Raw genomic sequence first — 16,083 nt, forward strand, 5'->3', positions numbered from 1 at the left:
CAAACCTCTGTTTTTTTTGCCTGTAGGTGAACATATGCCAGATGGTGGGTGGGTGGTGGTTTGCAATCCTCCCTTTGGCCAGTAATGACAACCAGACTCTCTTTCTTATTGTAGAAGAAAACCTCTTATGATTTTTTGAAGAAGGATCATTTGAGGATGGAGATTGTTTTAAGGGAGTTAACAATATTTTACTGGATTTCCTGTCTGTGTATCTTGTAAGCCTTAAAATGAATATTATATAGAGATAAAGAATATTCCTAGTAGGATTATACAGTATATGCAATAATTAATGTGGAAATCACTACTTTTGTTCAAATGGAGCCATGACTCATAAGATATTATTTTGTTATTCAATCCCACGGACTTGACAGATCTTTAAACACCAACAGCTCATAAATATTGATTCTGAATTTAAAAGAAATTAAACACATTAAACTTAAGGTGATTAAGAAAAGCAATGTAAGATGTTAACCCTGGAGAACCCAAGAAGATTTTGGGTAGCAGCAATTAATAGTGGCCAAATTTGACCCCATGGGTTCTCCAAGGTTAAAAAATAATGATATGTTTTAAAACAATATCATCTATATCTCACATTATAATGTCATGTCTTACTGTGGGTTCACACCAGATGCAAGTTCAATGATTTGAGCGAGTAGATTACAAACAAAGTCAATGCAAAGACGTAATTAGATGCGTCCCATGCTATTCGGCTCAACACATCTTCGCTCAAGTTAAAAATATTCAACTCAAGCGAAAATTTTGCATTATACAAAGTTATAAAGTAATCTGAAACGAGTAACGCGATGACCCGCGTATGGTGTGTACGTAGCATTACTGTGTGTTCACACCAGATGCATTTGAGGCGTCAAATTCGTGTCTACCGTGTCTAGTTTGCCGCTTGAACAATTTGAGTTTACTCGCTTCATTCACACTTGAAAGCCGCGTGGGAAATTTGCGCCATCTAAGGGGCTTCTGCGACACCGCTCGCTTTCTGTAATCACAATCTAGACGCGCAAATGAGGCGGAATCGGGACCTCCAGACACGTGTCTTAACATTGACTTAACATTGAAATTACTTGCGCTTTACGCCTCTACCGCGGCTGGTCTGGACACAGCATTAAAGGTGCAGTGTGGGACGTCATAGTCTGAGACAATGTAGTAACAAAACGCGATCTATAGAACAGTCTGTCCATTTAGGCCTATTGTAGAAACATGACGGTGTGAAATGGCCACTTCCTTGTAAGGGGACTTGTGGTGTATGTAGTTAAACACGGCTCATTCTAAGGTAATAAAAACAATACAGTTTATTTTGTACAGTCCTTATACGCTCCACACCGCTGATAATATAGTTATGTATATTATATTGCATTTCTGTCAAGAGATCTGTCTAAAAGTACCACATTGCACCTTTAAATATATATATTTTTTCTTTAAAACTACTTACACTGTCAGAAATAAAGGTACAAAACTCTACCTTAAAAACTTTACCTGTAGTAAGGGCAGTTCAATAAATACAAACAAACAGACAAACAATATAAATAAATAAATAAATAAATAAATAAATAAATATATATATATATATATATATATATATATATATATATATATATATATATATATATATATATATATATATATATATATATATATATGTATATATGTATATATATATATATATATATATATATATATATATATATATATATATTACAAATACTGTATTTTTGTTTTTAACAATGGTGGCAGATGTTATAAAGCAGATAGATTAAATAGCAGTGTGGGTTGGTAAAGAAAGAAAATCGAATTTCAAGAACAAGAATTTCATTACATACACTCTCAAAACAAACTGTCAGATGGTATTTCACTGTATATTATTTTCTCACCCGAGTTCCCATGTGAAAAAACATGTTTCATTTGGTAGCTTTCTTACATTCCACTCCTGTTTTTTTCTCTGCAGCTGGACATTCTCACATTACAGAGTAATAAAAATACAACTATTTTTTTTTTTTTAAAGCAAACAGGGGTTTGGTATGGTTGTACTTACATGAAAGTCTGTCAGATACAAAAGCACATTCACTTTCTGATTCCAATTTCTGTTTAAGACAACTTTTGTGCAATGCAGCGAGATTATACAATAAACAAACATGCCTTGTGGTATACATGTAATAAGGGTGAGCGTGCACCTGTTATGAATAAACCACTAAAGTTAAAAATACAGTTAGGAAGTTTTGCCAAAACTGAATGAAACAATTAAAAAGGTTTATAAAGCCCATGTGTTGTTTGACTTTAAAAACCATACATTGAAGTAAAACATGGTTTGACAGACAGCAAGAAAAACAAATAAAACACCGTTGGCAGCTTTCCATTGCTGGAAACAAGACAGAAATAAAGAAAGAAAGAAAGAAAAGGAAACAGCTCAAGATATAAACCTATAAGCATAGACTCTGCAGTTAAAACTAGCTAAAACTACACTACGCAAACTTTTCACCCAGTCTGTCAGCAAAACTTGGTTGCACAGAAAAATCAAACCGATACAACACAGCATATCTTACCTCAGTGACTGCAGTAAAGTTTCTTCAACACCAGAGAGCAAAATCAAAAGCATAGAAAGTAAGACGGAGTTCACCAAAGTCTCTGCATGCATGTTTAGATCCCCAACAGAAACCTGAAGTGAAGTGACTTCAGGAATTTCCACTTTTCCAAACAGAGGGAAAACGGGCTGTCCAAACCCAGCTCAAACTCTTGAGAGGCCAACTGAGCTCTCTATATGAATGCCTTTCAATAGGAATGACTCTCGCTGCAAAGGCAGAAGTCAGCATAAGAGATAAAATGCCAAGAAAGAAAAAGTTGATCGCCATAATTAAAAACAGTTGTTCATGTTTTAGGATTTTACTTTCAATATTTTGTGCTGCTCTCCTCTGCTACCTCCTCACAGTTGAAATATTGACTTTAGTAGCTGGAATGTATTTCAAAGCATACAAAAACGTTTTTTTAAAATAAAAATCATAAATGCAGAACAGGTAATGGTAACATCTTAAACATTTGGTGATAATTGTTTTTTAAGTAACTTCAACTGCTTTTGAAAATAAAATTTTTATTAACTTTGATTATCTGTTTTGTCGTAATGCTTTTTTTACACAATAATAACACAAATCATTAAATATAAAGTATGAATGAATAGTTTTTGTATTGAAATACAAAAATTTTTCAGTAGGTCTGAAGATTTTATATTATTGTATATTAAAATACCCCCTTAAACTTCCTAAATAAGTTAAAGAAATATGTACATTATAGCTAAAACATTTTGTAGCAGTTGTGTTTGTAGTCTGTCCACACCAAAAAGTGTATAGTGTACAACAGTGGTCTCCAACATGGTGCCGTAGGCACCAGGTTGCCGGTGCAGAGTCTATGAGTTGCCCGAAAAAGCACATTCTATTTGAAGACTTTCGTTGCAAATCGCGATAACTCCGTTTTTTAATCTTTCAGAAATCTCGTTTTTTGGTTGTGCATTCCAATTAATATCAATTCAACTTGGTTTATTTTATGTATGTTAACATTTTAAACAGTAATAAAACATATCAACAAGTAAAATAAAATAAAATCAATTGATATTTTTTTTAACTTGTGAATTTATTTCCCCTTCGATGATTGCAAGTGGTCCAGGCCCTGAGGCAGCAAAGCATGCACAAATCATGATGTTCCCTCTACCATACTTCACAGTTGGGATGATGTTTTGATGTTTGAAAAATTTAACTTTTGTTTCATCGGTCCATAAAATATTTTCCCAGTAGCAATGGGGTTTGCCAACGTGCTCTTTTGCAGACTTCAGGCTCACAGCAATGTTTTTCAGGAGAGCAGCAGCTTCCTCCATTGTGTTCTGCCATATACCCTGTGCCTGCTCAAAGACTTATGTATGGTAAACTCATGAACAGAGATGTGTGCCAATTCCAATGATGTCTTTAAGCCTTTAGCTGATACTCGTGGGTTCTTCTTTACTTCATTGAGTAGTCTGCGTTGTGCCTTTAGAGTCATCTTGGCTGTGCGCCTACTTCTAGGAAAGGTAGCTACAGTATTAAACTGTTTACATTTATAGACAATTTGTTTAACTGTAGACTGATGGATGCCTAAACATTTTGAGATTGTTTTGTATCCCTTTGCAGCCTTATGGAGTGCATCAACTCTTGATCGGATATCTTTAGAAAGACATGGTTCATAAGAGCTGATGCTTCTTAAGGAAAGCAATCTTAAAATGTCTAAGTGTCTTTTTATCAATCAAAGTAGAACAAAACCACACTTTCAAACTAATTTTATTAATTGGAGTCCAGTTTGCCAGTTAATAACACAAATGAGCTTTCAAATGACATTTTCCTCATACTGTGTATGTTTAATGGGCGTTTTTTTTTAAAGACACAAGAAACTAGAATTATTGTGTGTTGTCAGCTTATGCACATTGTGTTTCTATTGTTGTGACCTAGATGAGGAACAGATCCTATTTTATGGCAAATCACTGTAGAAAACCAGTTAATTCCTAGGGGTTCACTTACGTTTTTCTTGCCACTGTATATATTATATTTTCATTAAGAGAAGTAACACCAACATTTTGGTCCGACCAACTTCAGTTCTTGGCTTTTCACATTGATAATTTTTTGAGCAATAAAAAGTGCATTGATTACAAGACGTTTTTCTTACCTGTGTTGACGTGTTTCAGTTTTGTTGGCCTTTGTTTTCATCAGTACTTTCAGTTAATTATTATTACGAAAGTGGTGTCATTTTTTATTAGATTGATCCTATTATTCATTGGGTATTGTTAATTTTACTACCTGTCCTACTGTAGTTGTGAAGTTACAGATCGCAAGGCGTTGCATTTGTCATTTCTGATTAGAAAGGTAAGGTGCTTTCTAGCACATCCTACTGGAGAGACAATTTGGATGAAAATTGTAGTGTAAGGGTAGAGTTTACATTTTACAAAAACAAATATACATGTAAAAAGTTGTTTGGGTTTCAAACAAACAAAACCATTTTTAAAAACACTTGTGGAGGCCTAATTATACCAAGGAGGATTAGGGCCAAGCTAAAATTAAATAATAAAAATTTCTCCCATATTGTCATATTATCAAGGCCGGTATGTAATTTGGCAGCTTGCAGATGCTTGTTCACATAACTCAAAACAAATTGTTAAACGTTAATGTAAAAATATGACATTATTCTTAAAATATTAAGACTTTATTCCAGAGACCTTACGACTTTATTCTCATTGGGGTGGTTTCCCAGACAGAGCCTTATTTATATTACCTTACAAAAAACACTACAGGTGTGCATCTTAAGTCAAATTAATGTCTATATGTTAAAATTAAACAGGACAAGATATTTTTAAATGAAACAGTTCAAACATGAATTTTAGTCTGGAGATAAGCCCTGTCCAGAAATCCGCCCCATAGTGTTGGCTTTATTCTAAAAATATTTCGACTTTATTTACATTTTTCCTCTAAATATTAAGATTTTCTTTGCGTTATATTGACTTATTATTTATAATTTATATATTTTCTTTACTCTGTTATGCTGAAGACGATTCCTCATTTCGTTAATTTTATTATTTTTATTGCACGAAATTAATATCATTGTTACTGTTGCTCTTTAAAACAGTGTTCTATTTTACCTTTTTTAGATCGTTTAACAATAACAAAAAAATATTTTCTATTTTATTCACCTGCATTTAGCATCTTTTAAGCAAAAGAATGACAATAACAATTCAGATTGTGTACATGTACAGGCCTGCGGCGTCTCCTCCAGTGAGCTCTGCTGTAGTGGGTCACGCGCGTCCGGTGCGCATCTGTCGCGCGGCTGTTGTGACTGAAGCTCGAGCTCACTACAACGAGTCATGGATTATACACTGCATTAAAGACGAATTTCAACAACCAGTAAGTCATAAGAGCTTTTATTTCTGTCGTATCGTCATGTGAATTCGATTATAGTGGCAGGTAAAATTAGTATTTTGTTTGAATAGGCTTGTTTGCTTGTCTAACAGGAAGTGTTTAGCCTACAGGACACCGAGTACGCAGCCAGAGGCCTTTGTTAAAAAATACAGCGTTGTAATGAATTTGAAACGCTTTAGAATACATGTATGACCAATGAAGGCAATATTATAAGCTGTGTGATATTCAACACGTATTTATGTTTTATGTATCGCGTTGGTTTTTGCTTAAGATGATATTTAGCGAGAACCATAGCGGGAGCAGACCTGCTCTCCTCTGTTGCCATAGTAACTGTGCAGCAGCAGGAGGAATCTCCCTGCTTGATGCTCACGTATCAGCTGATGTCACTGTCGTCTGGTGTGTCATGTAGGCTTAAATATATCGACATAATTGTATATGTTTATATGTTAAGCATATTCTTCTTTTGACTGTTATCTCTTTGGTGGCTTTTGTTAAATTAAAGACTTGGTTGTTATATGTGTGTGTTTCATTGCATGTTCTTAATAGTTGTTTGAATTTATGATTAGTGTAAAGATTTTGTAAATGTTTATTCATGGTAATAAATGATTATGAGCACAAACCTTATACTGATTATGAAGAGAGAGAGAGAGAGAGAGAGAGAGAGAGACAGACAGACAGACAGACAGACAGACAGACAGACAGACAGACAGACAGGAAGACAGACATAAAACTTTATTCATATAATTTTGGGGAATCCTTACCAGCTAGTAGCAGCTTTACAGCCTGGGCCTGTTCAAAATGATCACAGATTTATTGTTCTTGTTCATTTGTCATGTATACAGTGATGTATTGGTTTGCATTAGATTGTTTACTTTGCATTAGATTGTTTACAGCCAGAGGAAGCATGTGATTGTATGTTATATATTTTAGTAAACATCTGCAATCTTTGAATGTTACTGTGCTGCTGTATACTGCCTCGTGCTATATTTTCTGTAGCAAATTAAGGCTAGGCGATTTGGTAAAAATATGTCTAGATTTTTGATTTTGATTTTTTTACTAGTCAACTTAAAACATAACTACAACAACTCTGCAGTTACATTCTCTTTCCAATAACATTTTTTAATAAGATGCAAGAACATCTGGTTAAAGAAACTAAAGTATCGTTATCAACATGGTATATAAAATGAATTGACTTCTTTATAAATATCTATGCAGAATTTAGGCATTGTTCAGAAATATAATGGCAGCCTAAATGTGAAAACTAGACCTAAAACCTATGTTCTGGCATTTTTATAATCTTTTGTTTAGTTTATGTAGCCTACACTGTCATAATCTTACATCACATGTTAAACAAACTCTTATTTCTCTTTTAACTAAACATAATATTCTCCTATGATTTGTTTAAAATTTGATTAAAGGAAAACCAAAATTTTTCAAAATTTTGCTATGTTCTTACCTCAACCTAGACAAATGAATACATACCTACCTATCTTTTTTCAATGAATGCACTTCATCTTTGCACAGCGTGTGGTGAATGTGTTAGCATTTAGCGTAGCCCCATTCATTCCTTAGGATCCAAACAGGGATGAATTTAGAAGCCACCAAACACTTCCATGTTTTCCCTATTTAAAGGAACAGTATGTAGGATTGTGGCCAAAATTGGTATTGCAACAACAAAACTTGTGGCTAAAACTGGTACTGCAATCACCCAACTGGTGGCCAATACACAACATGACAACATAAACATCAGTTGAGGGCTGCAACTCTACTTTTTAAATGACAATATCCTGGCCGGACTGCTGTTGTCAGTGATATAAGTATTTGAAATGAAAATGTTTTCTTAATGTCTAGTGACATATCAGGGTCATTTTATGAGTAATTGATATAAACTTCTTACATACTGTTCCTTTAAAGATTGTTACATGAGTAGTTACATCAGTAAGTATAGTGCCACAAAATAAAACGGGGCGATTTCAGATCGGATAAAATGAGAATTATTTTGTATGGTGCAAGAGAACTTAGTTTGCAGCACTTCGACCTCTGGCCTTTGTCGAAGTGCTGCCAACTGAGTGCTCTTCCGCCATACAATATTGTTCTCAATTTTGTGCTATTAAAATCTGAATCTAGAAAAACGAAAAAAGAAAACACAAAATTTTTGAATAATAAAACGGAATTTGGGAAAAACTAAGCGGATTTCATGGGGCCTTAATTACTTCTCCCACATTGTACACAGAGCAAAATCGCATAAAATAACATAGCCTAAATGGATTTGGAATTACAAAATGCTGTTTCATTTTTAATGCAGGAAAACCTGCTGTGTAATCAGATGATGCCTGCACTGTTTTACTTTGACTGTAATGAACTTCCATTCAATATCTCGATTCCCCGGTTTAAATAAAATGAAAATCACATCAAAATGTAAATTCAAATGAATCGAAAAAATCTGTACAATCGCCCAGCCCTATAGTAAATGTTGCATACAAAATGCCTCTAATCTAAAACACAAACTTCTTAATGAATCTAAAAGTAAACTCAGAACAAGTGGATCTGTGCAGCCAGCCACCATTAAAATGTTTAGTGATCGCATCCTGCCTTTAGGCACATAGTCCTTTCTGAAAAAGTGAAACTAATTGTAGTCTTCTGCAACTTACTCCCACATTACTGCACTTACACCCTATAATTTAGTTTTCACTTGTCTTCAAACCCCTATCTATCAGCATATGCTGACTGTAGCAATTACTTGGCAAATTGCTTGTGACTATGTAGAAGTTGTTCTAAGCACCCCACTATGTTTGTGCACTTATTTAGTTTTACTTTATAGATGTATTACTTTATAAGAAAAACGGAATGGGCTCACAGTGCATGCTTTTAAAAAGTGTACACCCCAGATTCTGTTCTTTCAAATTGACCCATAAATGAACTGTATTTTTTGTGAAAGCGAATTTAGTAATGCTACCCAATTTAGAAGCTCTTCAAGTTATATGACATATGAAGCATGATGTCTTGTGTGACCTTACTCTGCATTACTAGTTGCTATTTTATCCTGATTTTATCACATATAAAGGTCATGCTTTCAGAAATTATGTGGTGTAGCATTTATTGTCTGAACATATTTAAAGGCAGGGTGCATGATCTCTAAAAGCCAATGTTGACATTTGAAATCATCTTAGCAAACACATCCCTAAACCAATAGATTCTGGACCTTCTTTTGATAGACGCACCCCACACATACGCAATCCAGGCAATGATGCCAGTTACATGCCCTTTACTGCTGATTGGCTACAAGTGTGTTTTGGTACTCGGCCCGACTCCCTTTTCCAAAGCGTTTTTCAAAAATCGTGCACCCCGCCTTTAAGTTTTGATTCATAAAAAGAATTAAAGGCTTATGATGTTGTTGCAGGACAGGCCTCAACTCCCATTTACTGTCATTCGTACGGAATTGCACCCCTCTCTATGCCGGGGATGAATGCACCAATGAGGAGCCTGACCGTGAGTAACATGGTCCCACAGTCCCATCCGTCCACACCTCCGCCACTCAGTGTTGCATAAATGCCATGTCTGATGTGGTGGACATTATTTGTCGATATAATTGTACCCATTTGGTACATCATATGCCACATTAACTAACTGTTGTGTGTTATTTACAGGGTATGCCTGATCGCATGTTATGTGCAGTGCTGGAGCAATTTCAGCTTTACTTTTCCCGTTGGTATGTGCGCTTTGTTTCAGTGAGTTTGTCATATTCATGTTTTAGTATTGTCCCTTGTAAGAATGGCCTATTTGCCAATTTTTTGTGTTCTCACTATTGGCTGCCTGTCATTTGTGTTATGGTAAAGATCCAGTGTGATCTTTGCAGAAGGTAAGATGGTATTTCTGTGTGAAGTCAACAGTCTTTGTTTTATGTACATCATATGCTTGACTGTGTTATACAATGGCTGTGCAACACTACAATGCATACTGTTTGGCATCATACAGAACCGTGTTTCCATGCTGTATCATACATTAGCCCAAATCTGTTTGCATGCCACTTTAGATAGATGTTAGATCAGCATTATATGTTTATCCATCTAGGACTTTCATGACTTTTGATATAGTACTTTGACAGGGGTGTTGTTTTTAATACCACATTATTCATTGATACAAAAATGCTATTTTAGCATCACACTAAATTACAAATAACCGAATTAGTGCTTTAAATTAGCTATTTTGTATATGCAACACCACCAGTATCTATAAAAGATAAATTAATAAAGAAACCTGATGGCTACGAACAGATCTTGAGCTTTGTTCGATGTGTCTTTTAAGTTAGTGTTGTGGTCGATGTGCTTTTGTCTTTCAGATCCACTCTCTTTATAGCACAGCGAGCCCAAGTATGCTCAAGAGGAAGCAGAGCTCGCGGGTCGAGGCCCAGCCTATGACTGACTTTGGGCCTGATGAAACACTGACAGACAGTGCTGACATCCTTTGGATCAACAAACCAGTATGTGAACAAATCTTTGGAACATCATCATGTGGCTACAATAATGTGTGTGGCTCATAGTCGTCCTAAAATAGGCTTTGTAGCAGTCAAAAGCAAACTAGACACAGTGCGTTAAGTGTCAACTAATAAATCATGTCTGTTTTGTGTTATGGTTTTAGTCCAAATAGCTACAACCTCTTTTGTAAGCAAATACATTTTTATGAAGGCTTGGTTTCTGTAAGTAGTCCCACACATACTGTAGGAAAAACACGTTGGTCCAGAATCCTTCTCAATGTAGATGTATTTAAAGGGAATTGTTTGCCAAATGAAAAAATATAAATGCTCTCCCTTGCCATATTCCTGCGTCCCTGTGTCTTTGGCAATATTTCAGATAGCGATATACTTCCTGGCTCCCGCATCATCCAGTCTTTGTCGTTAAGCCTCATCATTGGTTGAATTTGATATACACATTCAGACACACTTACCCCTGGTGGCGTCCCCAAAGTGTCACCGCAGTGACGCAGCGCAAGTTCCAACAAAAGGGAACTGTAACAATGTATTTTAAAAAGTAACACGATGTAACCTTGGTCTTACTTTAAATGTGTCACCAAATTAAGTCCTTGAATTTGAGGGTATTGGACCTGGAAAGTCCTTGAAAGGTCCTTGAATTTGTTAAGTAAAGTGTGGGAACCCTGAAATGTCATGACATAAACTATACCTGATTTTTGTTTTTGGGTGAACTATACCTTTAAATGTTCAATTTGATTTTTGATTGGCTGTCATTGAGATTTCAGTTAGGACCAGGTGCAACATAAACAAGGTTAATGTTAACATTTTCTGACTGATAATGTGCTCTTTCTCCTTAGTGGGTTCATTCTCTCCTACGGGCCTGTGCCATAATCAGTGTAATTTCGGTGTGTATGAATACACCAAAGACCTTTCAGCACTACCCGCCCCTACAGTATGTCACCTTCACCCTGGACACTCTGCTGATGTTCCTCTACACCGCAGAGATGATCGCCAAAATGCATATCAGGGGTATAATCAAGGTAAAGTGCTCAATAAAGGTTGTCAAGATTTATTATGGGTATATGAACGGGAGGAAATAGATTGTGTCCTTTAGAAGTAAAAATAATGGGCAGGTGGCTTGTCTAAGCCCTTTAATTACTACTGAATAATGTGTGGGCTGTTTAATCGGTGAATCAAGGATAATAGGCGCAAAGAGACATTGAATCGTGAATCATTGGCCTCCTGAACCAGAAAAGAATGAATATTGGAAATAAAGGCTTTTCTTGTCTTTTATATATACTCTGGCATGAAAAGCAGTCAGGTTTATGTAGGAGATAAAGTAAATAATTTGTTCTTTAAGACCTGAGATTATTTAAGGACAGGGTGATTAACCTTGCATCAATTATATGCTAAGTTAACACATGCATTTTAATTTTATTGGAGGCGAGAGACTCACAACATTATCATACTGGTGGCAGTGACCTCTGTTCAGTTAATTTAACATGCATATTTGGTTTTTGAGTGCTTGTTATGATCAGAGAATTTACTCCTTTTTGGCTTATAAAGCTTTGCGGGCATATTTTGGGTCATTAAGTACAGTATATTCTGAAGATTTGTTATGAACAATATCTAAAGGCATTGGTGTAAGCATTCAATTAATGTAAACATGTGAATGAAAAAAAAATCCTTAACATGGTCAGTCACAAAATTGTTAATCTGTCTATTTAATAAATGTAGGGTTTGTGGCCTGTTGATCTAGTGTGAGATCTGTTTAAGCACAATAGCTCATCAAAGGTTTTTAAAATCCCAGGGAATTCTTGTCATGGGCTTGCCAGATCTTTTGTACTAGACTCGGGTCTGAGTGTATCTGGCAAGACCATGACAGTACTATGTTCTGTGTGAGAGCATGTGGAGGCATATAGTTGTGTGGCTTCCACATGTTCCCAGTGTTTTGTGGCTGTCATGGTCTTGCCTGACCTTGGTTATTATCCAGGTCGGTTGTTAGTGGGCAAGACTATGGCAGCATTGTGTTTATGTGGGAACACGTGTGTTTTCACATGTATGTGTGACACGTGTTCCCAGTGTCTTGTCACTTTTACCCTACTCCCTTACGTACTCGTGTCTTAAGTGATTAATTATGTTCACCTGTTCCCCATTGATGTGCTGTCTATATAATGCCCTTGTGTTCTCTGTGTGGTGTGCGTGCGTTGTAGTATTTTCAGTGTTGATGTTTCCAGTTCCTGTTCCAGTGATTCTCTTGTTCTGCTTTGTTTTGTGTTTCATCACAGTGTTTTGGTTATTACTTGTTTTACCCCCTTGTGGGTGTTTTTGTTATATTTATTAAACTCATAGTTATTTTCGTATATCTGGTCTGCGTTTGGGTTCTCTTTTGTTTTCCACTTCCCGGTGTGAACCGGTCGTGACATAACGCACGCACCCAACGGAACCCAGCGGACCAGCCATGAAGTGTGCTTCCGACCCAGAGTGGTGGTCGTCCATCTCCACACAGACACTCACGGGCAGTGGCCCCTTTCCACCGCAGCGGGGTCTTCCCTTCAGGGACTATGCCCGGGCGGTGGAGAAAAGCAAGGGGTGTTACCCGGAGGTTCTCGCCAGCGCTTATTTGGTAGCTGGAATGAATGAGCCTCCACCGATTCGGGAGAGAGAGGGTTTACTCCACCTACCCTATTGGGACCTGGTGGACTGTCTTGACAACCGACAGTCCAGCCCGAGGGGCATTATGACCGGGGCGATCAGGCTGGAGAGGTCGACTCCCGTCTCCCCGGCGCTGGAGACCATTTCTGCGTCCGGTTCCCATTCCGCACTCCCTGCCTCTAGACGGAGGAAAAAGAGGACGAAGCCGGAGACTCGTCAACCGCCGGCGCAGCCGGAGACACGTCACCCGCCGGCGCTGCCGGAGACACGTCACCCGCCGGCGCAGCCGGAGACACGTCACCCGCCGGCGCAGCCGGAGACACGTCACCCGCCGGCGCAGCCGGAGACACGTCACCCGCCGGCGCAGCCGGAGACACGTCACCCGCCGGCGCAGCCGGAGACACGTCACCCGCCGGCGCAGCCGGAGACACGTCACCCGCCGGCGCAGCCGGAGACACGTCACCCGCCGGCGCAGCCGGAGACACGTCACCCGCCGGCGCAGCCGGAGACACGTCACCCGCCGGCGCAGCCGGAGACACGCCACCCGCCGGCGCAGCCGCCTGCGCATCCGCCTGCGCATCCGCGAACACGTCAGCCGCCTGTGCAGCTGCAGGCGCAACCCGGACTAGATCACGCCTCATCTAGGCAACAGAACTTTGGGACTCATTTTTTGCACCCTGGACTTTTTGTTCCCCCTGTGTTTGCCCCACCACCCCTTCATCATGTACTGTTTCTGTTAAGTCACCCCAACCCATTTGTCACTTATGTTTGTTTGCCATTGCTATTTATTGTTATTTTGTCATGGTTGTCTTCTGTTGTGCAGTCTCTCGTTCCTCGTGTTTAATGTCTTTGTTTGTTTGTGGTTATGACGTCTGGTATCCGTCATTGAAGACGGGGGTACTGTCATGGGCTTGCCAGATCTTTTGTACTAGACTCGGGTCTGAGTGTATCTGGCAAGACCATGACAGTACTATGTTCTGTGTGAGAGCATGTGGAGGCATATAGTTGTGTGGCTTCCACATGTTCCCAGTGTTTTGTGGCTGTCATGGTCTTGCCTGACCTTGGTTATTATCCAGGTCGGTTGTTAGTGGGCAAGACTATGGCAGCATTGTGTTTATGTGGGAACACGTGTGTTTTCACATGTATGTGTGACACGTGTTCCCAGTGTCTTGTCACTTTTACCCTACTCCCTTACGTACTCGTGTCTTAAGTGATTAATTATGTTCACCTGTTCCCCATTGATGTGCTGTCTATATAATGCCCTTGTGTTCTCTGTGTGGTGTGCGTGCGTTGTAGTATTTTCAGTGTTGATGTTTCCAGTTCCTGTTCCAGTGATTCTCTTGTTCTGCTTTGTTTTGTGTTTCATCACAGTGTTTTGGTTATTACTTGTTTTACCCCCTTGTGGGTGTTTTTGTTATATTTATTAAACTCATAGTTATTTTCGTATATCTGGTCTGCGTTTGGGTTCTCTTTTGTTTTCCACTTCCCGGTGTGAACCGGTCGTGACAATTCTGGGCTGATGTAAAGTCACGACCCACGGTTCGTAAAGTCATGACCCACGGTTCGGCTCGCATGTGATTTGCGGATTAATGCGCAAATTTAAATAGTGAAAGTTTATCTTTTGCACGTGTTTTAAAGGTTTGCAAATGTTAACATTCAAGTGATTTAACAATTAACAATTTAACCGCAAAAAGGCGCTAAAGTGGGCAGCTTTCTGTACGCACAGATGCACATGTGGTTAAATTGTTCCGGTCCAGCTTCAGTCAGACGTGATCATCCCTATGCCCTTCAAAGATCAGAACTCTTGATGTGTAGACTATAGAGAGAGTTGCGCTACTGTATCTCATCCTTTAGTCGATTAAAATACATTTGGCGAGTAGAGCACTGAAAACAATGTAACGTTTTTATGTGGTGCAACAGTTTAAGCTGTGCCGTTTGGAATTCGACCTCCGTCTGTGTGCGCTCGCGTTTGTGCACTTAAAAGTGCATACACGGAGAGACACATTTCAAAAAGCTAGAGAACATAAAATCTTTCTGCTTATTGACAGGGCGCATACAAATAAAACGATCTCCACAGTATTTTATATCTTGAGTGTATGTATAGATTAGAGTCAGAAAACAGTCTAAAGTGCCTATTTGGTCTTAAAGAGACAGTAACCTCAATTAACTTACTTAAGTCTGTGTCATTAATGGTAATCAAACAACCCAAGACAAAGAGAAAATAACTTCTGAAGCTCATAAAAATAATAATTATATTTAATTCATACAATAAAGACAGTGTTATGATTCATTTAATTTGATTTCTGTACCTGTAATCCTGATAACAGACCACTTTCTTCTTTTTTATAAATGCTTGTAATTTCTTTATTTGTTATTAGAGTTTTTCCACCCTTTTTTTGCTGATTCTAAAAATAATCCGATCCGTGCCTCAAAAATTGTAATGTGATTCGACCCGTCATTGTATGCTCTGCAACCATTAGTACTATTGTTTTTGTTATTGTAGTTCGTTTTTTTCTGTGCCATGACACAGATTGATACATTTCTACTGTCCCTATCATAAAACTAATATATTTTTGTTTTGCCATAAATAAAGTAAAGCTTATAATAAAAAAAATAATAAAAAAAAATTGCTGGAAAATTTCCAATTTATGTTACAGCTTCTTACACGAAAGCTAAACGTTTTTTTTTTTTTTAAATCACGTTTCAATCACAGACAGACATTTTGTGTGTGGGGCATTATGGCATACCGGACAATGCAATACATTACTGAATAAGTTGTACTGATTGGTGCAGTTTTGACAAGACCTGATCTATATTAGACAGCTAAATCTGCAGCAAAATTTTTGTTTTAATAGAAAATGGATGCAAAGAAACAATCAAATATAAGGTAGCTGTGAAAACATAGCACTTGTCAGATAGGTCCAATGGCATTCCATAAGCTGGCCCAAAACACTTGAAGCTCTCTTAGACCAGTTTTGCTGTCTTATTGTTGAGCCCTGCAAGGTTCACATTAATGAAACTGTGTCT

General features: G+C 37.8%; 2 protein-coding genes across 3 annotated transcripts in view; one reads left to right on the plus strand and one right to left on the minus strand.

Annotated features, from left to right (window-relative positions):
• The window catches only part of itgbl1 (integrin, beta-like 1), a 61,901-nt gene extending 59,089 nt beyond the window's left edge, over nt 1-2,812 (minus strand). Inside the window, exon 1 of the mRNA XM_065251779.2 lies at nt 2,553-2,812. Within this exon, the coding sequence (XP_065107851.1) occupies nt 2,553-2,644 (92 nt within the window). The 5' untranslated portion in view covers nt 2,645-2,812. The remainder of the gene's footprint in view (nt 1-2,552) is intronic.
• Nucleotides 2,813-5,821: 3,009 nt separating this feature from the next.
• The window catches only part of nalcn (sodium leak channel, non-selective), a 109,017-nt gene continuing 98,755 nt past the window's right edge, over nt 5,822-16,083 (plus strand). The window contains exons 1-5 of one of the 2 annotated variants that reach the window (XM_065251777.1): nt 5,822-5,918; nt 9,334-9,422; nt 9,581-9,642; nt 10,273-10,413; nt 11,259-11,441. In XM_065251777.1, the coding sequence (XP_065107849.1) occupies nt 9,601-9,642; nt 10,273-10,413; nt 11,259-11,441 (366 nt within the window). In that variant the 5' untranslated portion in view covers nt 5,822-5,918; nt 9,334-9,422; nt 9,581-9,600. The remainder of the gene's footprint in view (nt 5,919-9,333; nt 9,423-9,580; nt 9,643-10,272; nt 10,414-11,258; nt 11,442-16,083) is intronic. The other variant, XM_065251778.1, reaches the window with a different exon arrangement.

The sequence above is a fragment of the Paramisgurnus dabryanus genome, chromosome 15 (assembly GCF_030506205.2).
Source record: "Paramisgurnus dabryanus chromosome 15, PD_genome_1.1, whole genome shotgun sequence".
In the NCBI taxonomy this organism is placed as follows: Eukaryota; Metazoa; Chordata; class Actinopteri; order Cypriniformes; family Cobitidae; genus Paramisgurnus; species Paramisgurnus dabryanus.